The sequence below is a fragment of the Meleagris gallopavo genome, chromosome 7 (assembly GCF_905368555.1).
Source record: "Meleagris gallopavo chromosome 7, MGAL_WU_HG_1.1, whole genome shotgun sequence".
Lineage (NCBI taxonomy): Eukaryota > Metazoa > Chordata > Aves > Galliformes > Phasianidae > Meleagris > Meleagris gallopavo.
This window is the reverse complement of record NC_139410.1, coordinates 26,047,193-26,070,596: the sequence shown is the minus strand read 5'-3', so window position 1 is coordinate 26,070,596 and position 23,404 is coordinate 26,047,193. Positions and strand designations below refer to the sequence as shown.

The window sequence follows — 23,404 nt, the reverse complement described above, 5'->3', positions numbered from 1 at the left end:
AAACCAAAAGAAAAATAGACTTTGAGGCACCAGAAATGATCCCTGTTATCTCAGGTCACCTTCCTTACAACTCACTGGTAACAGGACCAAGCTCTTTTCTGCCTCGGTGCTCCAAGTGGGAATTATTTCCAGGTACTCACTCTTCAGATGGCTCAAGTCCTTTTGGTTTCTGTAATGTCTGAGAGCTTCCTAGAATTGTAACCATGGAGCCGGGGCATTCTATACCATGGGCAGCAAGTATGTTCAAATTAGAAAATGACACAAAGCTAGGGTTAAAGCCACTGCGTAGCATTAGTATTTTGATCTTTAGGTAGGTGTGACACGAAGCCAATGTCTCCCAAGATTTACTTGTGCCTTGTTTCTTGTTCCGCTAGAGTATGGCACCATCTTGAAGGCCCTTTCTACCACTAACAGGAGCCTGAGGAGTTGTTATTTAGAGGAAATGCAGATCCTCCCTGATGGACAACGGGAAGCAATCAAGAGTCTCCAAATCCTGCACAGCGACAGGTCGCTCTTCGTGGGCTTAAATAACGGAGTGCTGAAAATTCCTCTGGAGAGATGCTCCATGTACAGAACAGAAGGGTAAGCAAATTTATAGTGCTGATAGATTCCACTTCAGCTTAAAAAGAAAAGCACCAGGGAAACATATTCCAGCCTGATTCAGTATAGAATGCTTTTTTTCATTCCTGAAAGACAAAAGACACTGTTGAAAGTGCATCTCCTGATAATACATTGATGACAGGAGCAATGAGAATAAGCAATATATATTTTTTGAAAATATTAATTAGTCTTCATCAGAAATTGTGTGTTTACCAAGGAAGGACTTGCATTTTTTACTTTTTTAAGAGAAATTTAACATTTCAGTGTTTATTAGCTCCATGTGTTTTGCTGGCTGTGTGGCTGCAGGTTTCTGGTTGCAGCCAGCCTATCCTTGCTTATCTGAGTGATCACCTCTCAAAGTCTGATGAGGCAGGGCTGTGTTACGTGGTTCCTTGTTATTGCTTTTGGAACCCAATAGCTCATTTCAACTAAGTGTGACACCTCCTACACCTAGATGGATTCTGTGTCTTGATTGCATCTATTTAAGGGAATAGAAAAAATATATATTTTTTAAATTATCAGCCCTGGCTCCAGAGCAGATCTCCACCCAGAAATGAGTGCAGGAGGCATTTGGAAATGAATAGTAGCCCTTCTTTCTAGCAGGTGAACCAGTGTGAAACCAACTGATTGTGTGTGTACATCTCTAAAAACATTCCTTCCTCTCCTCATTTGCCTCTGCTTTGCTTTTCTTGATGAGAGTTTTCTCTGAATCTGATGTCCTCTGTGCTAGACAAGAGGAAGGAATTTGTTAGCACCATCTAAATGGACTCCCTCTTTCACAGCCTGGTGCAAGATGTCCCTGTTCTCTTGCCAAAAATCTAATACAGAAAATGTCACAATAATTTTATTTTCAACAAGTAGAGTTTATCTATCAGCTTGTACTAAATTAATGTCTGTCTCAGTGTAAAAATAATGGCTTTTTCTATTTTTGCTGAGCCTCTTTAATTATCTCTTTAGAAAACGTAACTTGGACATTACTGCAAGTTAAACTCAGAAGTGTTTAATGTGTAAAGGTTTAACTGCTTATACAGAGAGGCTGACACCAAAGTTCTCTTTAGTAAGAGAAAGAATCACAGCTGGAAAATGCCATCTCGTTCTTAGCTTTTAAAAGCAGAGATTTAAAAAGGTAGAACATAACAGCTGTCTTCTCCAGCCTGTCCTGGAGAGTTTCAGTTTGGGAATATTTATGTGTGTATACATATATGTGATCCAGTTTCAAGACAAATGAGTTCTTCCTTTTCTTTCTTTTCCTAATCTTGAGTTCAACTTTCCGGTAATTTATAGATCGTGTCCCAGTTTCAGCCTGTATAAGTACATTGTATGACAGTTCCATTAAAGCTCAAATGGTGGAGGTTTGCTCAACTGCCTATAAAAGGAACAAGCAGGAAAAAAAAACACAGCAGTGGCTGGGGGATAGGAGCACCATCTACCTAAGGCCTGAGGTCCTCAGCATCCTCCCCTGGTAGTATAACTTTAGTCTAGACTGATTAGCGTCGTACTTCTAGGCAATGTAAGCCAGTTATTGGGCTATAGCAAAGCACGTGAGATGCAGACTTCAGGCAGCAATGTGGGTTGTGTACGTTTGGCAATGTGGGAGGTCAGAATTTGCTGAATTCCGGTGCTGACCAGTTCATGTACTTATGGAGACTGTGATGGATCCTTTGCTCCGTGGCTGAGTCTTGTGGAGGGAGTGTGCACTAGGAAAAAAGAAGGGAAAAAGAAGGAAGATTAGAAAATCAAGGAAGGCTGAAGGCTGCTATTAATTTATTTTAAAGGTTGTTTGTGATATCGTTATAAATTACAAGCTAAGTTTTTTCTTCAGGAAATTATTCAACTGCCTTTTTTTTTCAACTGGAAATCTTGGAAACCATTTTCCTCTTAGCACCCTGGCAATGCAGGTGATAAGTCAACTTGGTCTCTTTTGTATTTCTTTCAATGCCGAACTGTATTGAGAGGGATGTTTTAATTTCCTCCAGTGCATTCCACCTGGCACTTCTCCTGGGCTGTGATTTATTGCTTATTGTTGTGTCTATACTTAATACATGCCAATATACAGCCACCATAGGAAGAAGGGCTCTCACCCCACCACAGCCCCCGTTACTTTTTCGTCATGCTGTGACTTCTTGACTGGCCTCCATGAAAAGCTCTGGTTTCAGCAGTATTTAGCATCTAATCATTTTGATAGGGGCTCAGGAAGCTTTGAGGTGAGGGAGAACTTGTGCCTCCCAGGCAGGAATACCACAACGCTGTTTATTTTCTTTGGCTCTGCCTCATGTTATCAGGAAACTTTGCAGCCTTTTACACCCTGGGGGCTGATGTGGGCTCCCGATTGCTGACTTAGAGCTCTTACCTTCACCTTGCCTTCTCCCTGGAACAGGCAATCATGTATGGAGGGAACATTGATTCTAGCATTGATCCCTCCAGCGCTCCTTGTTGCTGTGCTGCTGTAAACCCTGTGGCTTGTTACCAAGGCTCAGAGATGCAGCAGAGGTAAAAGCAGCAGCAAAGGGAAGAGGTGGAAAGGGAAAAGGGTTTCTGCCATCTCCTTTACTGTTTGTTTATTGACACGGCACCAATTTAATCTCTTAAATGGTGACCAGTAGCTCAGCCCCAAGTCTTGATGTAGTTCGTTGACCCAATATATTTCTGGGTGTCTGAGCAGTGCTTTGTGTGTGCCCACTGACCTGTCTCAATCTGTCTTTTCAGAACAGTGAGTCTTAGCAGCAGGGCGACAGGAAGACATCTGTAATGTCAGCTGCCCAAATTTACAGGCTGGACTTGGCTGCAGGGACCTTGCTTGTATGTGTGTTTTCCTATTGTGCTTCAGTGCTGCTGTTCTCAATCTTGCTGGAGAGCATTAGGAAGATGTCCAAAGCGAGCTCTACAAGCCCTTTGAACATGTAGTGTTGTGAAGGCTGCTTTGCTGGGTGGTAGCTTGGCTGTGCTTGCTGCTGGATTTTTGCATGGCTTTGAAATCTTTGTAACCTCCCTGCAATTTTCAAATGAGCATGGTTTTTTTTTTTATCTCAAGTTGCCCCCAAGCTTTGGGGATGGATACTTGGAGAGCCAGCATCACAGCTTTATTACTGACACCACCATATCTCAGCATCTCACCACGTTTTGTTATCACACCTGGTTGTGTGTTACCTCAAGACAACCTAATGGCAATGGAAATGCTTCTACTTCTGAGGCTATACAAAGAGACTTATTCTCTTGTGTGCTACTGTGACAGTCTTGTTTGAACTCTGCCTGCTTTTCTGACCCTGTTGCAGGGTTTGCTGTTGAGTGATGCTGAGCCTTTGCCCTCGTACTTGGCCTAAATTCTATTGCACATCCCCTCCGGCCATGGTGCTTAATGCAAAGCTAGCAGAAATGACTCAGCTGACAAGTACTCTTATTTGCTGACTTGAGATCTTGTGAGAAACAGAACTCACCTCTAAATAGCTCTGGGCCAGTGATCAGACAACTGAGTACACATAGGTGAGTAATTCCTGCAGTGGCTCCAGGGATTTTGGGGAAGAAAAGGGTCAACAGCCACGGTAACAAAGCAGAACTTTTTACCCTCTGTCTCCCATTTGTGCCCGCTTCTCCAAAGTGCAGAACTGGAATTTCCCAGTCTCTGCACCATCCCCATATCATCATTTAAGAGGTCCGATAAATCACCTGGGGCGTTGTTTTGATGTTTAATGTTGTTGCTATTTTCTTTTTTTTTTTTTCCTCCTTGTATGATAGGAAATCCTCTGTAACAAAGGAACGAAACATTTCAATTTAGGGCTGCAAGAACAAACTTTAAAAAAATTAGTGGATTTCAGAAGTGAAGGAGACTTAACTGGATGACCAGCACAGACTGTTAGGCGATCTAAAAACTTCCAATGTTGGGGGAAAGAGTCAATTGAATACGGGCTGGAAATCCACTGTCCTCTGCATCAGAACGACAGTTGTTCCTCCAAGGACAAACAAGGAATGATTGTTGGGTAAAAAGCACAGAGAGAAAATGGTGAAAGTGGTAGGGAAGGAACAAGGGAAGACTGTTGTTTGGTGGAGCCCAGCACCAGCATATCATTGAGGCTGATGTTTCATTGTTCACCTAAGACTTTGAAAATCCATCCCCTTCCTCTGAGCTGAGGCTGTCGAAAGTCTGGCCCAGATTTTGTTTTGAAAATGTTCTCCTTGAGAGTTTTTAAAAATATCCAGAACATTGAATATCCTTTTAAAAATAGAGGCAGGAGGAAAGGTAGGGGCCTATGAGAATGTTGTTACGAAACTAATTCATCAATTTCCATCTGCTTTGGCTAATTTGGCCTCTTGAATATTAAGGAAATTGGCTAATTATTGTACCGCCAATAATTCTGCAAAGCTTTGGAAGACTTCATAAGGCATGAAGGAGAGCACCCCCCATTTTTTGTTATCTCCAGTATCCAGTAATATCTCAGAATAAATCACGGAACATCTGTTTTGGCATTCTGGTTGCATTTAAGTAAATAGCAAGACTCCCACTGACAGAGAGTGAAGACATCAAACAGAACCATGATCACTAAAGCTCTTGGAAAGAATAAAGTTTGGTAGATGAAATGGATTTGTGTTCTTTAAATAGAAGTGCAAAATTATACCATTTTCTCTATCCCGAAAACACATTTGCATCTGCTGTAGCAGGCAATTACTCCCATTTTCTTTAATGTAGCTGCTTATATATGTAAAGTTAAGCACATCCATACTCTTTGCAGGATATGGACCTTTAGATTCAGGGGGATGGTGCAGGTCTAAGAAGTCTGAATTCCAGAGAGCAGTTGGAGAGTTTCGTTTGAACAGTCTGAGGAAAGGATATGAGTATGTGTGCCTGAAATTGGGAAAAAGGGGGGGAAAGGTAAGTAATATAGTGAGCAGGGGCATGTTCCCAGTAAGATGCCAAAGAGATTGGTTTTCAGTTTCATCTTATTTGACATTATCTTTAATGGCATGGAAGAAGAAAATAGCATACTTTGTAGATGGCATTTAAGTACGAGGGAATCACAAATAGCAGTGAGGAGAGAAATGCAGTGTGGTTCCAGGAGGGAGAGCAGCACGAAGCTGCTTGAGGAATAAGTCTGTGCTGAGATTGCTGGTGCTTGCATTACTGAAACAGAGAGGGCACGGGATGAAAGAGTGGAAAGGGCTCTGCTCAGAACCAAATGAATTATTATGGTTGTTCCCATTCCTATTAAACGCACAAACTGCCAGCAAGCTTTACATTCATTTTAACCTGTCTGCACACTTTTCAGGCTCCCACTTTTAAGCTCTGAACTATTGAGATGGCCCCAAGTGAATGGTTCTGTGGCAGAAGGAATCTTTAGCGGTAGATGGAGACTGGGGCTGTACAACTGCTACAACAGATGAAGGTCACTCCAGAAATTGCGAGTAAAGTCAGCTAATTTCAGGGCTTCTGTCTTCTTACTATCCTGACTAGGTTGCAGATTTGTTCTGGGGAGCTTTGGAGCTGCTGAGAGGGAGGAAAAATCTGAGAGGTTGAATGTGCTGAGGGTTTTTGTTTGCTCCTTACTTTTAAAGCATCCTGCTTGTGTGATTTGCTCACGAGATCAGGGGTGGTTTAGGCTGTGGATCCTTTTACCTCTAGCAGGCTGGCTTGGGGCCAAATCAGATCAGTGATGTCTCTAAGTCATTACCATCTAATACCTGCTAGGTGGGCTATGTGAAATTAGTTTCAACACAATGGCGACTGACAGGAAAGCAGGTAGTTTTCTCGGAATACATAATGTTAAGATGACATTGATTCTACTGTTATACAAACAAGATTAATAACTGAAGCTTCCAGCAAGCCCCAGGGCAGATATCTGTTGCATCTGTCAATTCTTGCAATTTGCTGCTATTAGGTCATAAGATTTGTATTCTAGGTAGCGGTCACATCCAGCGGCATGGCTCCTGATGTCTCCAGCCTTACTGCTGCCGTGTCTGCTTTGCCTCATGTCTCATGCTTCCAGTCTGCATTTACAGTGTGAGGCATTGTAAATGTTACTACCCATTGCCTATATTGCTACAGATGCTTCATCAACTTTTTATTAGGAGATGTACTGTTCTACTTGTTTGAGGAGGAGGAAGCATCTGAACCCAGGGCAGATTTGTTTTTGCTGTTGTTGTAAGCATGAAATATTAAATACATATAAGTGCATAAAATATGTATGGATTGTAGAAAAACATATCACTGTACTTCTGTCTGGTGTCTTCTACGTGTCAGTATGCCAAAATACTACAGATGTATGGGAACACTCCAGTCTGAGGAGGGGTAGGGCTGAATTTCAGGAATATCCATTTACTTAAGTGATGTTGTCATTTTTAAAAAAATTTTAAAAAAGTGGAGTTGATGTTATTTGGCAGTGTTTTTATAGATACATGGGAAAACACAACTGAGACTATATTGGCTGGGTCATTTTGCCTCTTACGTAGAGCTGAAATAGTTCTGCATTGGGCAAGAGATGTTAGATCCTGAGCATCGTGGTAGGTGGCCTAATATTTCTTCGCCTTTTCCAACATTAATCTACAAGCACTCTATCTAGTTGAATCTGCATCTTGTTGAGCAGAAATTCCAGAGCATAACAAAATCCAACTTTCACAACAGAGCTGCTTGAATATGGATTATTTTGTGCAGCCTGGGTGATAACTGTAGACTGTTTTAAGGTTTCTTCATCATCGCATACATTTCTTTTTAAATGTTCTGTCTTTGCAGTTTTCTTTTCCTTCCTAAGTTGCCATTTTAACATTATTTACATTCTTAAATCATCAGCATCTTCCAGAGACTACGTAAAGCAAAAATGCAGAAGCAGAGTACATCTTAATCTGACAGCTCCTTCAGACACTGACTGACACAGGGCAGAGAGAGGGAATAACAGTTGAGTGCACTGATTTGGCCAAGTTGCCTTTCTTCTTCCCTCTGCCTTTTGCCATATGGCAGCCCTGGGGGGCATGTTTTCTTAAGGCTCAGAAGCCTGCTGAGATAGGAAATGGTTGTGCTTTGCAATCCAGACAAACATGCCCCACACTCAGGAGTTCCTTCTGGCGATTCCTTTCATTATGACTTTAATAGTAACTGAATTTTCTTGTTGGGTGACTGATCCTATCACTGGTAGTCAGTGGTCCTCTGTACTTGTGTTTCTGTTAGAGGTCAGTTTTGTTTGGCACAGTGACAAGAGTTTCTCACTGTGTTTATGGAGCAACACTTACTCATTTTTTTTAATAACCTGCTTCATTGATGTAAACGTAAATCCAGATTTAATCAGAACTTTTCTCGGGATGGCATTAATCTTCATATTTGAATAAATGCAATGTTGTTTTATTTTACTGCTTTAAAAACAAAAATAAACACCTATCCAATAAAGAAGTCAGTGTAGCTAAAAGATGATGGAATGGGATGTCAGAAGGTAAGAAATAGAATCGTTTGTTGTGTAAATTGTACAAGGCCATAATCTATAAACCACAATCGATTAAAGAGATATTGAAAATGGTAGGGCAGGAGGTGGAACTAGCAAGTCAAGGTCCCTGATGAGGAAAAGAAAATGAGGTGAAACTGCCCATGAAAATCCCTGGTCTGGGCATTATTACTTTTCAGTTACATGTGTTTGGTTCATAAATGAACTTCAGTTCTAGAGGTTGTTTTATACCAAGGTTTTAATCTATGCATTCAAAACAAATCATGTGCAGAGCACCAGTCACTGATGCTAAGCATGTGTGGGTGATAAATTACATGTGTACGCAACACAAAAACATTTCAGTTTCTCTGCCTCTTTGTCCGATGTCAAATGCTGAAGTAGCAAACCTTAGTTCTTTAACTGATCGTCAGCTGCAGCCCTCACAGTGGTGGTACCTGTGAGCTCTTCCTGAGCAGTGTCCCATTCCACAGATAATTGCTTATGTAGTGTGTGTTACTCGTCTTGAACTAAGGGCACTAGCATCTGGCACAGAATACTGCTGCATTCACCAGCTGAGAAATGAGGCTGCTGCTTGACCACTGCCTCACTAAAGCAGCTCAGTTCCACTTGGCTTCTTTCCTCAGTGGGGGAAGATAATGGATTTGTACAGATCAGTAATTCATCTCTGCAGTTTGAATTTTTAAAGGTATCAAAATTAGAGGGATTGTTTGAAGGTCTGGTGCTTTTTCCTCCTTCTTAATCTTATTTTCTTAAGCCACGAACATCCTTTTGATTCTTATTCTTCTCTTTTCATGCCATCTGGGCTTAAGGAAGATAGAAGTCCGCTCTCCCTTGCACAGACTATTGAGGTTGTCAGTAATTATGATTTGGTTGGCTGGAAGCTAATATGATTATTTGTTTAGTTCATCCCCTCCACATGTTGATAGCAATGGGACAGTAAGCTAACCTTGTCAGGAAATGCCTGTCTACAAACACAGCCACATGCCAGCAACTAACAGCCAGAGCTAATACTCACGTATTGCTTGCAAAGTGCTGTTTTCTCAGAGATACCTGCTCAAAGAGTGGAACAAACCAATGTGAAATTCTTAGAAGTCAAAAAATAGTGAGAAAGACATAAACGCAAAGAGGGGAAAAAAAAGTTGGAGATCGAGCACATCCTGAAAGATGAGAAGAGCACAATCTTTTAGTGTGAGTGCTCTGGATGATGTCTTCTTGTTTTTTGGTATGAACAAGCTTGTTTGCTGTCTTCCGTCTGGTAGTAAGAATAGGAAGAGGCTCCAGTAATTCTTTCTTTCCTTTGGTCTGCTGAAGACTAATCTCTTGGGTCTGGTTCTATTGATTTGATGATCCATTTATTACACAGTCTAAAGCTTTTTAGCTCACAGGGTAGAACAACCAAAAGTTATCCAGACCCAAAGCAAATGAAAGTGGGAATGAGAAACTTTAGAACTACAGGCTTTTAAGCTTTAATGAAGATTTTGAAAGAAGATGTAATTCAGGCTACTAAAAAGTCTTCAAATCCTTGTGTTATTTAAAATATGAGAATGCTGCTGTCACTTTGCAATGTACCTTGGAACAGTTGTTCTTTTTAGGAAGCAGGTGCGCTCACTGATCCATCATTATTGTATTCTTTAGACAAATCCAGCCCCCTTGAAGAGGACTGCTGCAGCAGTGTCACACATCTGGAGGTGGAGAGCAGAGGTGTGGTTAGGACACAGAACAGGGCTGAGCAGGGGTGTGAGAAAGGGAGATACTTTCAGTAAAAACCTTGGTGCTAGGAGGACTTCTGCTTTAGGTCACTGACTGCTTTATCTATGATCCATTCATATTTTAGGAGGGATGAGTTCACACGGACCACAGTACTGGGGCCAACCCCTTAACTGCACATGAAGGGCCTATGCCTCTCAGGTACCTCCTAGTTCCCTACAGCTGCCTTTGGATTCTGTTCATCTTTCTTTCCCTTTTCCTTTTCCCTGTTCTAAGGATTGCGAGTATGGATGGAGATATTTACATGGCCCCATTGCCTTAGATATGTCTCCAAGTAGCCCCTAAGGCACAGGGAAGCAAAAAAGTGCTAAGATCTCCTTTTCCACATCATGAGCCTGTGACTCTGCTGAGGAGATGTTAGAATACACTACAAGCGGAAGCCTTTTTACAGCGAATGTTGTTAATGAAGGCTCAGCAAGCCAGGCTTCAGAAGCGCTGTAAAAACTCTTCTGAGTCATAGCTAGGAGTTTCCATTGACTTCAGAGCACTTTGGATACTGTTCCAATTGTAGAGTCTTAATCCTTTGTGTTATCCCAGATGACTGCTGTAAAAATGATTGCAATAGCCAACAACAGGGAGCCTTACAGCTCCCAGACAGCAGGCAGCAGGTGAGCTCTTATGAGTAAGATCTTATTTTCATGCAAATGTCTTCAGTAAGTGAGAATAAGAAACCAGAGAAAAAATAGCTTGAATAGGAGACACAAATGGAATTGTTTTTCAATTGAGCATTTTTAGTGTATGCCATTATGCCTCAGATAAGACATTTACTGCAAGGCAATGAATTAAAGTGAATCGTTATTGATAGAAATGCTCTGTCATAATAAATCCAACCTCTTAGATATCCATCAAGAGGTATTCTCCTGAGTCCTCACTGAATGTACTACAGTCAGGAGATGGTCAGAGATAAACTGGGGGCATGAACCAGGTGGTATCATCAACATCTCACTTCCATAGACATCCCACTTTTTGGGATTTCATTACATAAGTCATTATCATTAATATAACCAGTGTTAACTCACCACGCTTGGGTTGTCTTTTGGGATAATGGATTCCCTCTACCTGTGTAAATAATGATGGGAAGTGATACTGTGTCATGAGGCCCTCAAGGCATTCGTAGCCTGTCACTGAATAGTCACTGAGTGCAGTTTTCACTGCTGTGTGTATGCTGTGAAATTCTGGCCCCACTGAGCCAATGGCCAAAGTCCCACTGACTCTGAAACATCAGAATTTCATTATGGCGTGTTAACTTCCTTCTATCTTATTTCACAGTATTTACATAGTGCCTTGCATGGCCTTGGTTCCCCAGGCCCGCGTGAGACTTTTCGGCAGTATCATAATATGAAATGAGATTTACACATAAACATTTCAATTTATTTTGTGTTCTGCACATGGGGAAATGCTATGATATCTTTCCATTTTCCACACCACAGTGCCCGATTTGCTAAGAATGACAACACATTTCTGAAGCATTTTGATCTGTGCATTCATGCATGCATACATATGTATGCCTTTTGCTGTGTGCTTGCTGGTGTGGTTTTATCTCTTAATGACATAAATAGGGACATATATTCTAAAGATACTGTAAAGATATAAATTAGGGTGAATTTTGAGGTGTTCACTTAAAGTACTTGCCAGAAATGTTCTCTTGCAGTAATGCACATTGTAATGCTTTTTGTGCTTGTAAAAGGAAAAAAAAAATGGAGCAAATTGTGTGTAAGTAAATAACATTCCTCCTCACCCCTAAGTGTACCGCTGTCAGCTGATATAATAGGTTTCTTACCAGAGTTGAGGCAGCAGAGTGGGCTCTGAATCCTGAAGGGAGGCAGACAGCATAGCTATTTTGTTTTTAGATTTCAAATGGTTTTGAGGGCCTGCCGTCAGATGGGAAGAAGTCCCGGTCTTTGATGGCTGCTAAATTACAGAGTATGCGTTCTGACAGCCCAGCAGAGCCCAGGCCCTGCCCAGATGGCAACAGCAGCGGGGTGAGGATGTGTTACATCCAGAAGCCAGGGCACATAGGCAGCTGTAGCTCCCTGTTACCAGCAGAAGGCTTTTGCCACAGCTGGCCATCGTGGCCATCTCATTGTGCCCATCAGCTGGGGACAGAGCAAAGCTGAGCCACCCCAGTGCTCCATCAGGGACCCTCGGCTCACTGCTCTCAGCTGGTAGCAGCACATTAGCTGCATGACACACATTACAAATAGTGCCAGCAAAGTGGTCAGTGCCTAACCGGGATATATTGCAGCCTGCAGAGTGGCTGAGGGCTGCAGCTCAGAACATATGGAGATTATTTCCTGAATTTATGCAGCACATGTTTTCCTATAAATTAAATTCAGAGAAAATGTGTATCATAATAGGGTGACGCTCACAACAGCCTTCCCTGTTATGAATTACAATGACCTCTCTCTGCTCGCCGTGTGCCCAGCAAAATGGCTTCATGTCATCGGAAACAATAGCTTGTACTCAGTGTCAGGTCTGAAAGCATGACCGAAGCCTTTGTAACTAAAAGCAGGGGCTTTCTTCTCCCCTTATTTTTTCCCCCCGTTGCTTCTCTCATTATTCTTCTCTCTCTTGAGATAAGCTCACAGCTGAAGTGCTGTTACCTGGGCAGGTGCTGCTGCTCAGTTTCTTGTGAGGGGCTGTGGATGGCCAGGGTAGCTCTGGGGATGGAGGCAGCCCCACTGCATGCATGGGGCGGTGTGGGATGCTGTTCAGTAGGATTGGGGTGCCTAGCCAGAATAAAGCAAAGCAGCATGTGTCCCTTCTGTGTCCTTGGACTGGGGATATAGAGTCTTTCGTAAGCAAATATTTGATGTTCTGTTGCCTGGGGCTGGGACAAAATCATCTTTGCCTTTTCCTTGGGTGTTTTGAAGCAGCTGGAGGAAAAATGATGTAGACAGTCCTTGTAACTACCTTCCTAAATCAAGAAAGACAAAGTTTTGCTCCTTACCACTCAGGATGTGAAATCTTCAATAGAGTAAAATGCCTGTTTGCAATGTCAGAGAAAAGTGGAAACTCATAATTAAAACATAAATACATACATGTGCATATATGCATATATATGGTGCATATATATATATAAAGGAAGGGGTACCAGACAGCAAAACAATCCAGGGTTTGCTCTGGGGCAAATGGCTGTGGAGTCAGTAGTCAGTAAAAGCTGATAGAGCATTTTCAGCTGTGCTTAGGGAGCATGCTTTTTCATTTGTGGCTGATTACAGACTAATAGGATTTCAGAGATTTCTGGGAGGGAACAGTTCACATCTCATTGCATTTGATTTTTTTTTTTTTTTTTTTTATGTTTCATTTGTCATACTGATACCAACCCTTAAAATAAATGTTATTACTCTCCTGTTTCGTTTTTGAACTGAATTTTAAACTCTTGGTCCCTTGCTGCTGCCTAATTGGCAGTTTTCAAATCATTTGGGACTTTTGGAAAGATCCTGGCAGCCCTTTTGTGTGATAGAAGAGAATGGATCATTGGAATAAAAAGCAGTATTGCAAATCTTTTGGGGTTTAGTTGTCTCTTCTTTGTCTTTCCCTAACACATGCACGATGTGGCTTGTATTCTTAGTTTTTCTCTTAATGAAAATTAACAATTTGAAAGCAACTAATGGGAGCAGCCAATACAGCTGAATTTTGTTGGTACAGATTAGTTTTGTGACTGACTTTCTCTGTTCAGTGGCAGTAGGAACCCTGGTTATTTTTCTTTAGGAGCTCACATGTTGGGAACACACACTTAGTCTGTAAATATGGATTCAGGAGGAAAATGAATACAGCAGTGTTTAAAGCAGCCAAAAGCTTAGAAATAATGTTCTGCTGTGACTTTTCCAAACTGACATCTTGATGTTGGGATTATAAATGAAACCATTGTGCCAGCAAATGCCAGCACTAATAGAAAGCCTTTATTAGTGGTCCATTGGCTAATTCTGCTTGTCTAACCCCTTTGGATGGACACAGTGTCAGAAAACATACTCACAGAGGTTGCTTTGTGTGAGATTTGGCCTGCTGAGTGATTACATGGGAGCACAAAGATATCTCAATGACAAGGTTCTTTGACTAAAATTTGTAAAGTCATTTTCTTTCCCTAGGCCTTGGAAAGGAGTGAACTGATTTTTAATCTGCAGCTTCTGTGAGTGATATTTGCTTTGTGTCCATCACCCTTCTGCTCAGCCATTCTCCCCTTCCAAGCAGGTAAACCTCTGCTTAGAAAAATTGTTTCTTCTGCTGAGCCCTGGTGGACTTGACAGCTGTCATACACAAGCACTATACTCAAATACATTTCTTTAGAGCTAGACAGTCTCACGGCTTTAATCTTTTCTCTTTGCACATGCAGGGAATGCCTAGGAGCCAGAGACCCTTACTGTGGCTGGGATAACAAACAGAAGCGATGCACCACCATTGAGGACAGCTCCAACATGAGCCTGTGGACTCAAAATATTACTGAGTGCCCGGTAAGTGGAAATATTTCCTATGTATATGAGTGTATGAGTATATGCATATGTCTAAAAGCAATAGGGCAAGTGAGTGTGTGGCAGCCTGAGTGGGACTGGCTGATAGTAGAGCATACAGACTCCAGTGGTTTTTTCTCCAATATCTGTGCACAGACACTTGTTGAGAACACAGAGAAACCCACTGTATTTTTTTGCTTCGAAAAGGGGATCCCAAAGCAAGCTTTCAACCCCATAGGTTGAAAGGTCATACCCACCTTTGCGTTGAGTGGTTGAGAGGTTGGATCATGCTGTTGGGTCCCTGCTGAGACCTGTGTAAAAGCCCTACATGAAACTCAAGCTGCCTCAGGGCTGCCCTACTGTCTGCACCATCTCTTGGGCTTCCCTACAGGTTAGGGAGGTCAGAGTAGGTGATGACCAGTGTCCCAGGACAGCATTCAGTTCATTTTCCTATTGAATCCCTGAGCCAGGGCCCACAGGATGATGTGGTGGTGATGAGTTGATGGTTGGACTAGATGATCTTAGTGGTACCTAGGGAGCAGCAGAGAAACACCAATCATGGAAGGTTTGTAGGGGGAACAAAAAGATATGTATTTATTAGAGAACAGGAGGGAAAGAGAGATTCTATATAAGAGAATACGAGAGAGTTCAGTTATAACTTCAAATTTAGCAGACCAAAGACCAAACCTACGTGATGTTTCATGGATATGGTCTTCTTTCCTTACCCTGCTCTCCATGAGATGCAGCAGTTAAAAGAAAGTGACTTCTTCAATCAGTGTGATTCTCTGGCTCTCTTACTACCCACACACTCACTTTTTTCTGATTTGAACATCCAGTTCCTGGCTGTGCTCCCCAGAAGATGTCTGGCCAAATTTAATTCCTGCTTCTTGAACTGTACCTGCAAAGGTGGTTGAGAAGGAAAACTACTCTTATTTAATAAGTTGTAAGAGTATGGAGGAGAAGAAATTCTCATTAATGTCTATCTTTATTATCTAACATCAATTAGTATGTTAATACAGCTAGGTCCAGTAGACAGAAAAAGGGGGCTGATGGGTTATATCTTCAGTATGCTATTTATGTCTGGAGCTACTGTGATGTTTATTCCCCTTATCTTCCTTACTTCTTAGATATTTTCCCAGGAAATATTAGTCACTACTTCAATCCATCCTCAGTTTGGCAGGCTTAAGTTTTTCACTGCTGGATTCAGAGGCTTGTGTGTTTATAACCCTCCTTGTGTTGAAATGGGATGCAGCGTTTCTTGATTGCCCACACTGTTATCTCGTCCTGCTTAATGCCTGTGTCTGTTGATAGGTGTGTGAGGTGCTAATCCTCTAGTTTGAACATGTCTGCTGTGGTGCACACTAGGGAACAGGCTACTTCCAGATCATTGTTTCAAGGTCATAAAAATCCAGCACAGAATATTCAGCTTTGGCTGTTCTTGGGGTGTTAGTTTTACATTTGTTTTAGCATTTCTCTTGTACATTATTTTCCACTTTGGTGCTCTCATTCTGCTGCATACATGAGCTCTTGCTCTTCCACTGATAGGCTGCCAAGCCCTTTAAAACCTGCACGCAATTGTTTTTGTTTTTTTTTTTTTCTTTCTCCTCTGTCCTTTGCTGGAATGAATTCACTTCTGGCATGGAATGGGCTTGCTCATCTAAGCACCTCCATCAGCTGTGTATGTTTTTCATGTTCAGTGCACTTAAAAAGATCATGGTCAACAGATGCAAGAGTCTAGGGCAGCATATGCAGACCTCCAGGAAAGGAAGGGGAATGTAGCAACATGGTGCCAGATGTCACTGGGACTTCAGTTTGATGAGTTACCATCTAAAGAAGTCCTGTTGTTTCTCACCCTACTTGTCTGGGCTGAGCACCAGGCACTCAGCTGTGCTGGTACAGCTGTATGTGAGATCACACTCCAGTGTGACAGAGTGTAGATTAAAAGCACCCCTCCCAAATAAACTTTTCCTAACCCAGATCCTGTCAGTAAGTTCTTCTGCAGCCTTGCCCGCAAACAGATGTCCTGGCACAGCTAAGAGTGTGGCACACAGGAACTTTTAAATCCAGAACTGGCATATCACTGAATCACATCCTAGAAGGACTAGGCCTTTGTGAGTCAACTAACACCCTAAGATGACTTGACTGTTGCTCTTAAGCAAGCATGCTTGTTCACAGCTGGTCTGCACATCTTTTACAGCACTGCCTCAGATTCCCAATAAGCAGATCTAATAATATAGTTTTTTAACATAGTAACCTGTGCAATGCTTAACATATACTACTAACAAGTAACACCCAAAATGTGATTATAAGTTCATTGCTGTGGTTGCAGTGTCAAACATGCTACACCATTTTCTTGCTCATCTATCTCCAACTTCCTTTTGATATGATTACCAGACTTATACCTTCCTCTCGATTTCTGTGCAGCCACTCAGCTGCAGTGCCGAGAGTTACCCTCCTCTAGCACACACCAATGGGCTTCAAGTGCCAAAATCAAAATCTATAGAGTCTCTGAAAACTGACACTTTTCCTTCCCACTTCCCAAGGACTTTATACTCCAGACGTATTTGACTGACGTTTTATGGAAAGTGGGAAAAGTTTTCCAGTGAAAAAAGTTCAGTTTCTTGCTCTGAGCACTCACTTGTTTCAAGGAAAATGTTGCTATTTATGGACGACAAACATTCTTTTCTCCTAGGTTTAGTTTTAGAAATGATTGAAATATTTTGACTGAAACTTTGAAAAAAAATTTCACCACCTATCAGATAGCCAGAATGGAAAATTCCAGCTGAAATAATCAAAGCTTGATAAAGCTATGAGCAGGTGATATTTGAATCCTAAGAAAAAGTACTGATATATTAAAAGGACAAGAAATGCTTCTGGCCTTATCTGTAATATCAGAATAAACACTGAAAATGCCCTGGAAGCAAGAAGTAGGAGCAGTAGTTTGAATTTTTATATCCTGCATTTGAGCCCATAAATGGGAAATGAAGTCATAGAATTAAAGAATGATTAAGGTTGGGAAAGACCACTGAGATCATCTAGTCCAATCATCAACTCTTGGTTGGAAATGGTGACAGCTTTGGCAGGAGTATGTCAGTTTACTAAATATGAGATCTCTGGAATTAGAAGTATCAGATAAGTGATGCCCATTTGATAACAGATGTTTTAAAGATGTCATCTCTGTCTGATAGATGCTGTTGGATGCAAAGGATTTGCATTGTAAAGATATTTCTGAAAAAGATCAGTGCCCATGAGTTTTTATCCTACTTCCCAAGTTTGCTCTTTTGAAGATATTTTTACAAGTTTAAAGATGGAATAATAATCCATGTGTAATTTCATAAGTAAAAAGAGCCTTCCCACACTCACAACGTGACATGTTTATAAATCCCAATATTTCAACTATGGCTGCTTATTTGTTTAATTTTTGGGCTGCTTCCCAGTATCACTTATGAGCCAATAATTATTTGTCAGCTTTTTTTTTTATTTAATTGAAGCCACGGGCCATATCATACCACTGATTTCTGAACAGAGCTCCCTGCTGGAATCAGCAAGGCTTTCTGGCTCAAAAATGAATAGGAGTGATCCAGTACTTGAATTATGACTTTTGTAAGGCAGGAGGAAAAAGGAGATAAAAATCTAGTATTAAATATCTGAAAGTAGTTCTTTTGATTTTTTTTCTCCCCGATTTTTAGCAACCCAACTGAATGGGTTTTTGACTGCGCACGTGTTTAAAACAAACGCAAAAAACAACAACAAAACTCAATGTTCTTTTCTCTGGGCGTCTTGCCTTGTAACCTGCAGCCCAGAGCAAATTTTTATAACGACATGGTAATCTACTGCAAATAAAGGTTTGCAACAGATGCTTGATACTCCCCAACTGCTGCCTGAAAAGCACAGTAACAGATCTATATTACTTCTGTGTCACTGCTGTGTATTTTTGATGCTGCTGCAGATGAGCAAGATGGGAAGACTGCAACCCACCAGAGGTGCACTGTGAGTGTTTGACCATGCCAGGTTTGAAGCCCAGAGCAGTGTGTTTAAGAGGATGAGTGTTTGAATGCTCTGCTCTGTGACCACAGTTGTCTGAGTGGGCTCACAGCCTCACCATGCCTTGGTTTGGAAAAATGACTTCCCTATAGGGGATTCCAGGGGATTGATCCTGCTGCCTACAGAGCTCAGCCGAACGTGGCACAGTGCGGTAGCTGGCTCAAATTTGGGACCAGGACCATAAGCCAGGGATGCAGCCTCCTCTTCACTCCTTTTTGTGTGCAACACTGAGGCCAAGGCCTGCGTTGCCTTTGCCAATGGGTTTATCAAAGCTGCTGAGCATCCCACCAGCCACCAGGTTGGATATTAGGAAAGATTTCTTCTCAGAAAGGATGGAGGGGTATTGGAACAGGCTGCACAGAGAGGTGGTAGAGTCACTGTCTCAGGAGATTTTTAAGAAGAAGGTAGCTGTGGCATTGAACTACATGATTTAGTGGTATGGTGGTAGTGGGTGGATGGTTGGACTAGATGATTGTAATAGTTTTTCCAACCTTAATCTTTCTGTGATTCTGTGGTTCTTAGCTCCTCAAGGAGCAGCACTGGGGTTACTATCAAGCTGCAGATGCTGGATCAGGTTCCCTAGAGTGTCATGGTTGTAAGAACTCAACTGCTTGTTGCGTCCAAATCTCGTGCTCCCTAGTGTGCACTGAGGCTTCAGGGAAACCAGGGGAATGTTTACTGTTCTGAAAGAACCATTTGCTTCACTCAAGCAATCTGTGATGTTGCATCCCACACATCACCTGGGGACGGTGCCTGTAGGATGGGTAGAGAAGGGGCTGCATAGCCCTATGGTTGCTACCACAATGTGTAAGACCATTCTTACAGTGTGTTTGGATGGGGACAAAGTCAGGAAGGCCTCAGTCTGAGCCTATAGATGTGATTATACCAGCAGCCTCGAGCACTACAAAGGCAGAAGCATCACAGAAAGGGAACAACAAGTGCTGGCTATGTATTGGTCAGAAGGCTGAAGCTGTGCTTCATGGGACCTACAAGCAGAGTGGCTTTGTGGCCTGCAGGCGGGTGCTGCATGGCAGGGCTGCTTGGGTGCCTGTGTGCACATGTTAGGTATGTGGGGTGGAATTTGGAAGTAAACATTGATGCGGCATAGCCTGAAAACAACCCTCCGTTTTGAATCCTACTCACAAGCACAGACAGCTCCTATCTAAGCTACATCTTAATTGCCCCAGCAGCTTTGTTTGGCATTTTTATTGTGGGGACATCTCCAGAAATGTAAACTTGCTAGTAATGATTTTTTTTTTCCCTCTTTTTTTTCCCTAAAACTAGGTGAAAAACCTGACCACAAATGGAAGACTGGGGCCCTGGTCCCCATGGCAACTGTGTGAGCATTCAGATGGGGACAGCACAGGCTCCTGTATGTGTAGGTCACGTTCGTGTGACAGCCCTCGTCCTCGCTGTGGAGGTCGCAGCTGTGAAGGGGCCAGGATCGAGGTCGCAAATTGTTCAAGGCATGTCAGCATCTCTGTGCATTTTTGGAAGGGAGCAATAGTTGTGACCGTTCCCAGCTTATCTCTTTCCTTTTGTTTCTGTGACCATGATGTATCCCAGCCAACAGAATGTATGTGAGACCCAACTTGAGATTAGAGCAAAGGGATCCTGGCACTTTCGTGTGTCTCAGACAGGGACCTACCTTGGAATATGGGCACCCCAATCAAAGTTAACATTAACCTTGCCTATACTAAGCCTCAGTTTCCCTCAAGTGTATGTAACTAGTGACTCATTAGGAGATGAGTAAAGTAGAGGTAGATGTTATCCAACTGAACAGTAATAAGCTAAATCTCAGTCATTATTTTGTGAAGTCTGAATTCTGAGGTTGTGTTGCTTTTGCAACAGAGCTCCTGCAGACCAGTGCTTGAAGAGACAGGACCTAACATGGCTGTAAGCAAGGTTTGCCTGCACTACTCATGTCCCGTGTGTTGCCTGCAGAATGCCATCCTGGCAGCCAGAGGCACCTAGGAGGCACACTCACTGGGCATGGCCCATAAATAACATGCAGCTCAGCTTATGCCCATGCCATCTTCTTAGGGAAGTCTGGAGCTCATACTTTAGCAGTATGGAAGCTAAATGTCCTCTGGTGGGGTGCCTAGACACAGCTGCCGTGTTTGTGTCCATGCTACCCCATCACCCTCAGACTACATCATGTAATGACTCAAGGAAAGATGACACAATAGGGTAAATACTACTTAAGCAGGGTGGTGCCAGTCAATATTTTGGTAAATATTGGGACAGTTCAGTTTTTTATCTACTTTATCTTCCTTATAAATGTTGATGCCATTAAAGACAGCTGTCTTGTGGCTCCTCCCTTGAGAGCAGTGCTGGTCTTGGCACCAAAAATTAAGTAATACTCATGTTTGGTTTGGCATCTCTCCTTCCAGTTGTGGGCTGTGCCGCCTAAAAGATGTGTAGTCATTCCTACCTCTGTGCTGCCACCGTGGGCTGAGCAGAGCCTTCACTGCGCTGTCTGTTCATGTCACTGGCAAAGGCAAATTACGCCAGAGGGATGGGTTTCTCAGCAGTGCTCTGATGGCAAAATAGGCAGGAACAGCTTCTGAGAAGAGGATGAAAAATAAATTATTCAATCTTAAGACACAGGAAAACAGCATGGTTTGAAAAATAAGGACATCTGGTCATCCTACATCCGCCTCAGCCTTCAAATTTCCTTTAATTGACTTCATATGGCATTGAGATTTCTTCTTGCAAGGAGAAAGCAGGATGGCTACAGATGAGTTCTATTAGAAATCTGAAAATCTGAAAATGGGAAGTGTCTTTCTGTTAAAAACCCTCTAACACAACAGATACTGAAAATTGTTTTTGTGAGGAATTTTTAGACAAGATTTTTGTTTGTTTTTTGTTTTTTTTTTCCCCCCATAATAGCAGCAACCTTCCATTTGATTTTGTCTTTTCATGTTTTAACATATAATCTTTGTTTTGAGTTAAGGACTAGGGAGGTAGTAGGTCATTTAAAACATGGAAGAATAACTTGGAAGAATAGCACTTTTATGTAAGTGAATTTCTTGTTCTGTGACCTTGTTTGAGGTGGGAGAGGCAAAGTGAAGAAGGAAGAGGGATACGAGAGCAAGAGGAGGAGGGGAGAAATATCTATCAGGGTTCTGAAATAAAGCTGCCAAGAACTGGCAAGAATTGATAACAAATACAAAAAGTGTGAAGGGCAAAGTGGGTTTTAACTTTCATCCTCTGCTCCGATTGGTGCTATGCCAGAAAATATTTCTTGCCAGCAGTGTTATTAGCTCAGCAAACGCTTTGAAAATTAACATCTGTTTTCAAGCTTAGCTTTCAAGAACCAGAGAGCACCTGAGTTGTTTTTTGACTAGACTTTTTAGAAAGGTTTCTCTATAGAGGAAAAAGAAGATTTTTTTTACTTAAGGCAGTAAAGTGTCAAGATGAGGCAGTTCTGCAAGACAGACCATTGCCAAATGAAATGAAACCTGCAGCACAGAAGACAGGATGTGGTTCCTCCTCTCTTGCCTTGGTAAAGCTCTAAGGTTTAGTAGTCCTGCCAAATCAGACCAAAGCAAGCTTTAATAATCAGGAGATTTTTAAGATGAAAATGTCAGCTTCCATGTGAGCACGTGGTGGAGTTACTGCATGCCTCAGAGAAGCTGGCCACTTGCACATGCTCTGACATCTCTGTTGTGAGGTGTGAACTCAGGGTTTTCACGTCAAATTTGCTTCAGGCTCAGTTACCACTTCTCATTTGAGATGCAATCATTTATTAACCTGAAACTCAATCCTGCCTCTGAGCTCTTACTTGCCTTCTGGTTTGCACAGATTTAAGGTCACACTACAGTGATGTTTGCAAGCTGCCATGAAAGCCAGAAGCAATTATTCTTATTTTTTATGAAGTTTGAGATTTCCACCTAATAGAATTCAATGCCAAAGGCTTTAGGAAAACACCAAATATTATGAAGCTTGTGAGAAAATCATTGGAGCTGGCAGCAATTTTGCTGCAAGAGATTTAAAGCATCAGTGTTTTCTGAATTAGCAGAGGATAATTTTTTTTTTTTTTTTTGCATAACTGGCATTGGTGAGCCTCAAAACCTGCACCCTTTGCATAGGAGTCAAAGAGTCCAGGAAATACAACTTTGGGATCATCAATTGGCTCAGAAGAGAGAGACATGGGGAAGATGATATGGGAATAGGAGTGGGAGTTGTAGCAATCACACTTGTCCAGAAAATCCTAGGAGGCATTTTCAAGATCATTCAGTGTTGGCTTCATTCTCTTCCTATCCCATTCTTAGACACTTCAGTGTCAGGGAAGTAAGGCCAATGCTAAACAATCTTGAGGGTCCCTTTTATAAATCTCATCTGGTGTGGTCTGCTTGTTATGAAAATTTCTTCAATTAGTTTAAGCAGTCTCTCATCAGTACCTGATGCGTTTGACTGTTAAGCATGGGAAGACAATTAGACAACTCCCATAATCTCTTCTCTCTCACACTTTTAATTAGAAATGGCGCTTGGACACCCTGGTCTTCCTGGGCCCCATGTAGCACCTCCTGTGGGATTGGCTTTCAGGTCCGCCAGCGGTCCTGCAGCAACCCTGCTCCCCGGTACGGGGGCAGGGTCTGTGTTGGACAGAGCAGGGAAGAGAGGTAAGAGATGTTAATGACACTATGTGTTGACTTCTGTGGTTATAATGTTGGCAGCTGAAAATGGTGGATCTTCTTTGAACGCAGAATAAGGCTGAATATACAGAGCAGGAGGAATTTCGTGGCCAAGGGGGGCTGAGGTTACTCACACATATGGCCTCTCTCTTGCAATGTTCTTTGAACATCAGGGACTGACACCTTCTCAGTGAAAGGAGAAGCTGTGTCTGCTGTCAGCAATGTAGGGCCTACAGAAAGTTACACTGTTCTGACCTGTCCCCAAGGAAGCAGTTGAATATGTGCAGCTTTCATTGCCAGTTTCAACTCAAGACAGATTCAGAGTTGAGTTTTTGCAGGGTGTAGCATAAAAAAAAGTCATCTTTTTTTCCCATCTGTACTTTCATGCAAAATCAATTAAAAACAATGCTTTTTTAACTTTCAGAGCTATCTGCACTATCTTGTTTCTTCAAGCCCAGCCCCTCCTTAAACACATGCTTCAAGG

General features: G+C 42.1%; 1 protein-coding gene across 5 annotated transcripts in view; it reads left to right on the top strand.

Annotated features, from left to right (window-relative positions):
- SEMA5B (semaphorin 5B) overlaps positions 1 to 23,404 on the top strand; it is a 251,596-nt gene that overhangs the window by 196,555 nt on the left and 31,637 nt on the right. For all 5 annotated transcript variants that reach the window (XM_085228315.1, XM_085228316.1, XM_085228314.1 and 2 more), the window contains 4 exons: positions 375 to 582; positions 14,122 to 14,239; positions 19,565 to 19,746; positions 22,765 to 22,908. In XM_085228315.1, the coding sequence (XP_085084441.1) occupies positions 375 to 582; positions 14,122 to 14,239; positions 19,565 to 19,746; positions 22,765 to 22,908 (652 nt within the window). The remainder of the gene's footprint in view (positions 1 to 374; positions 583 to 14,121; positions 14,240 to 19,564; positions 19,747 to 22,764; positions 22,909 to 23,404) is intronic.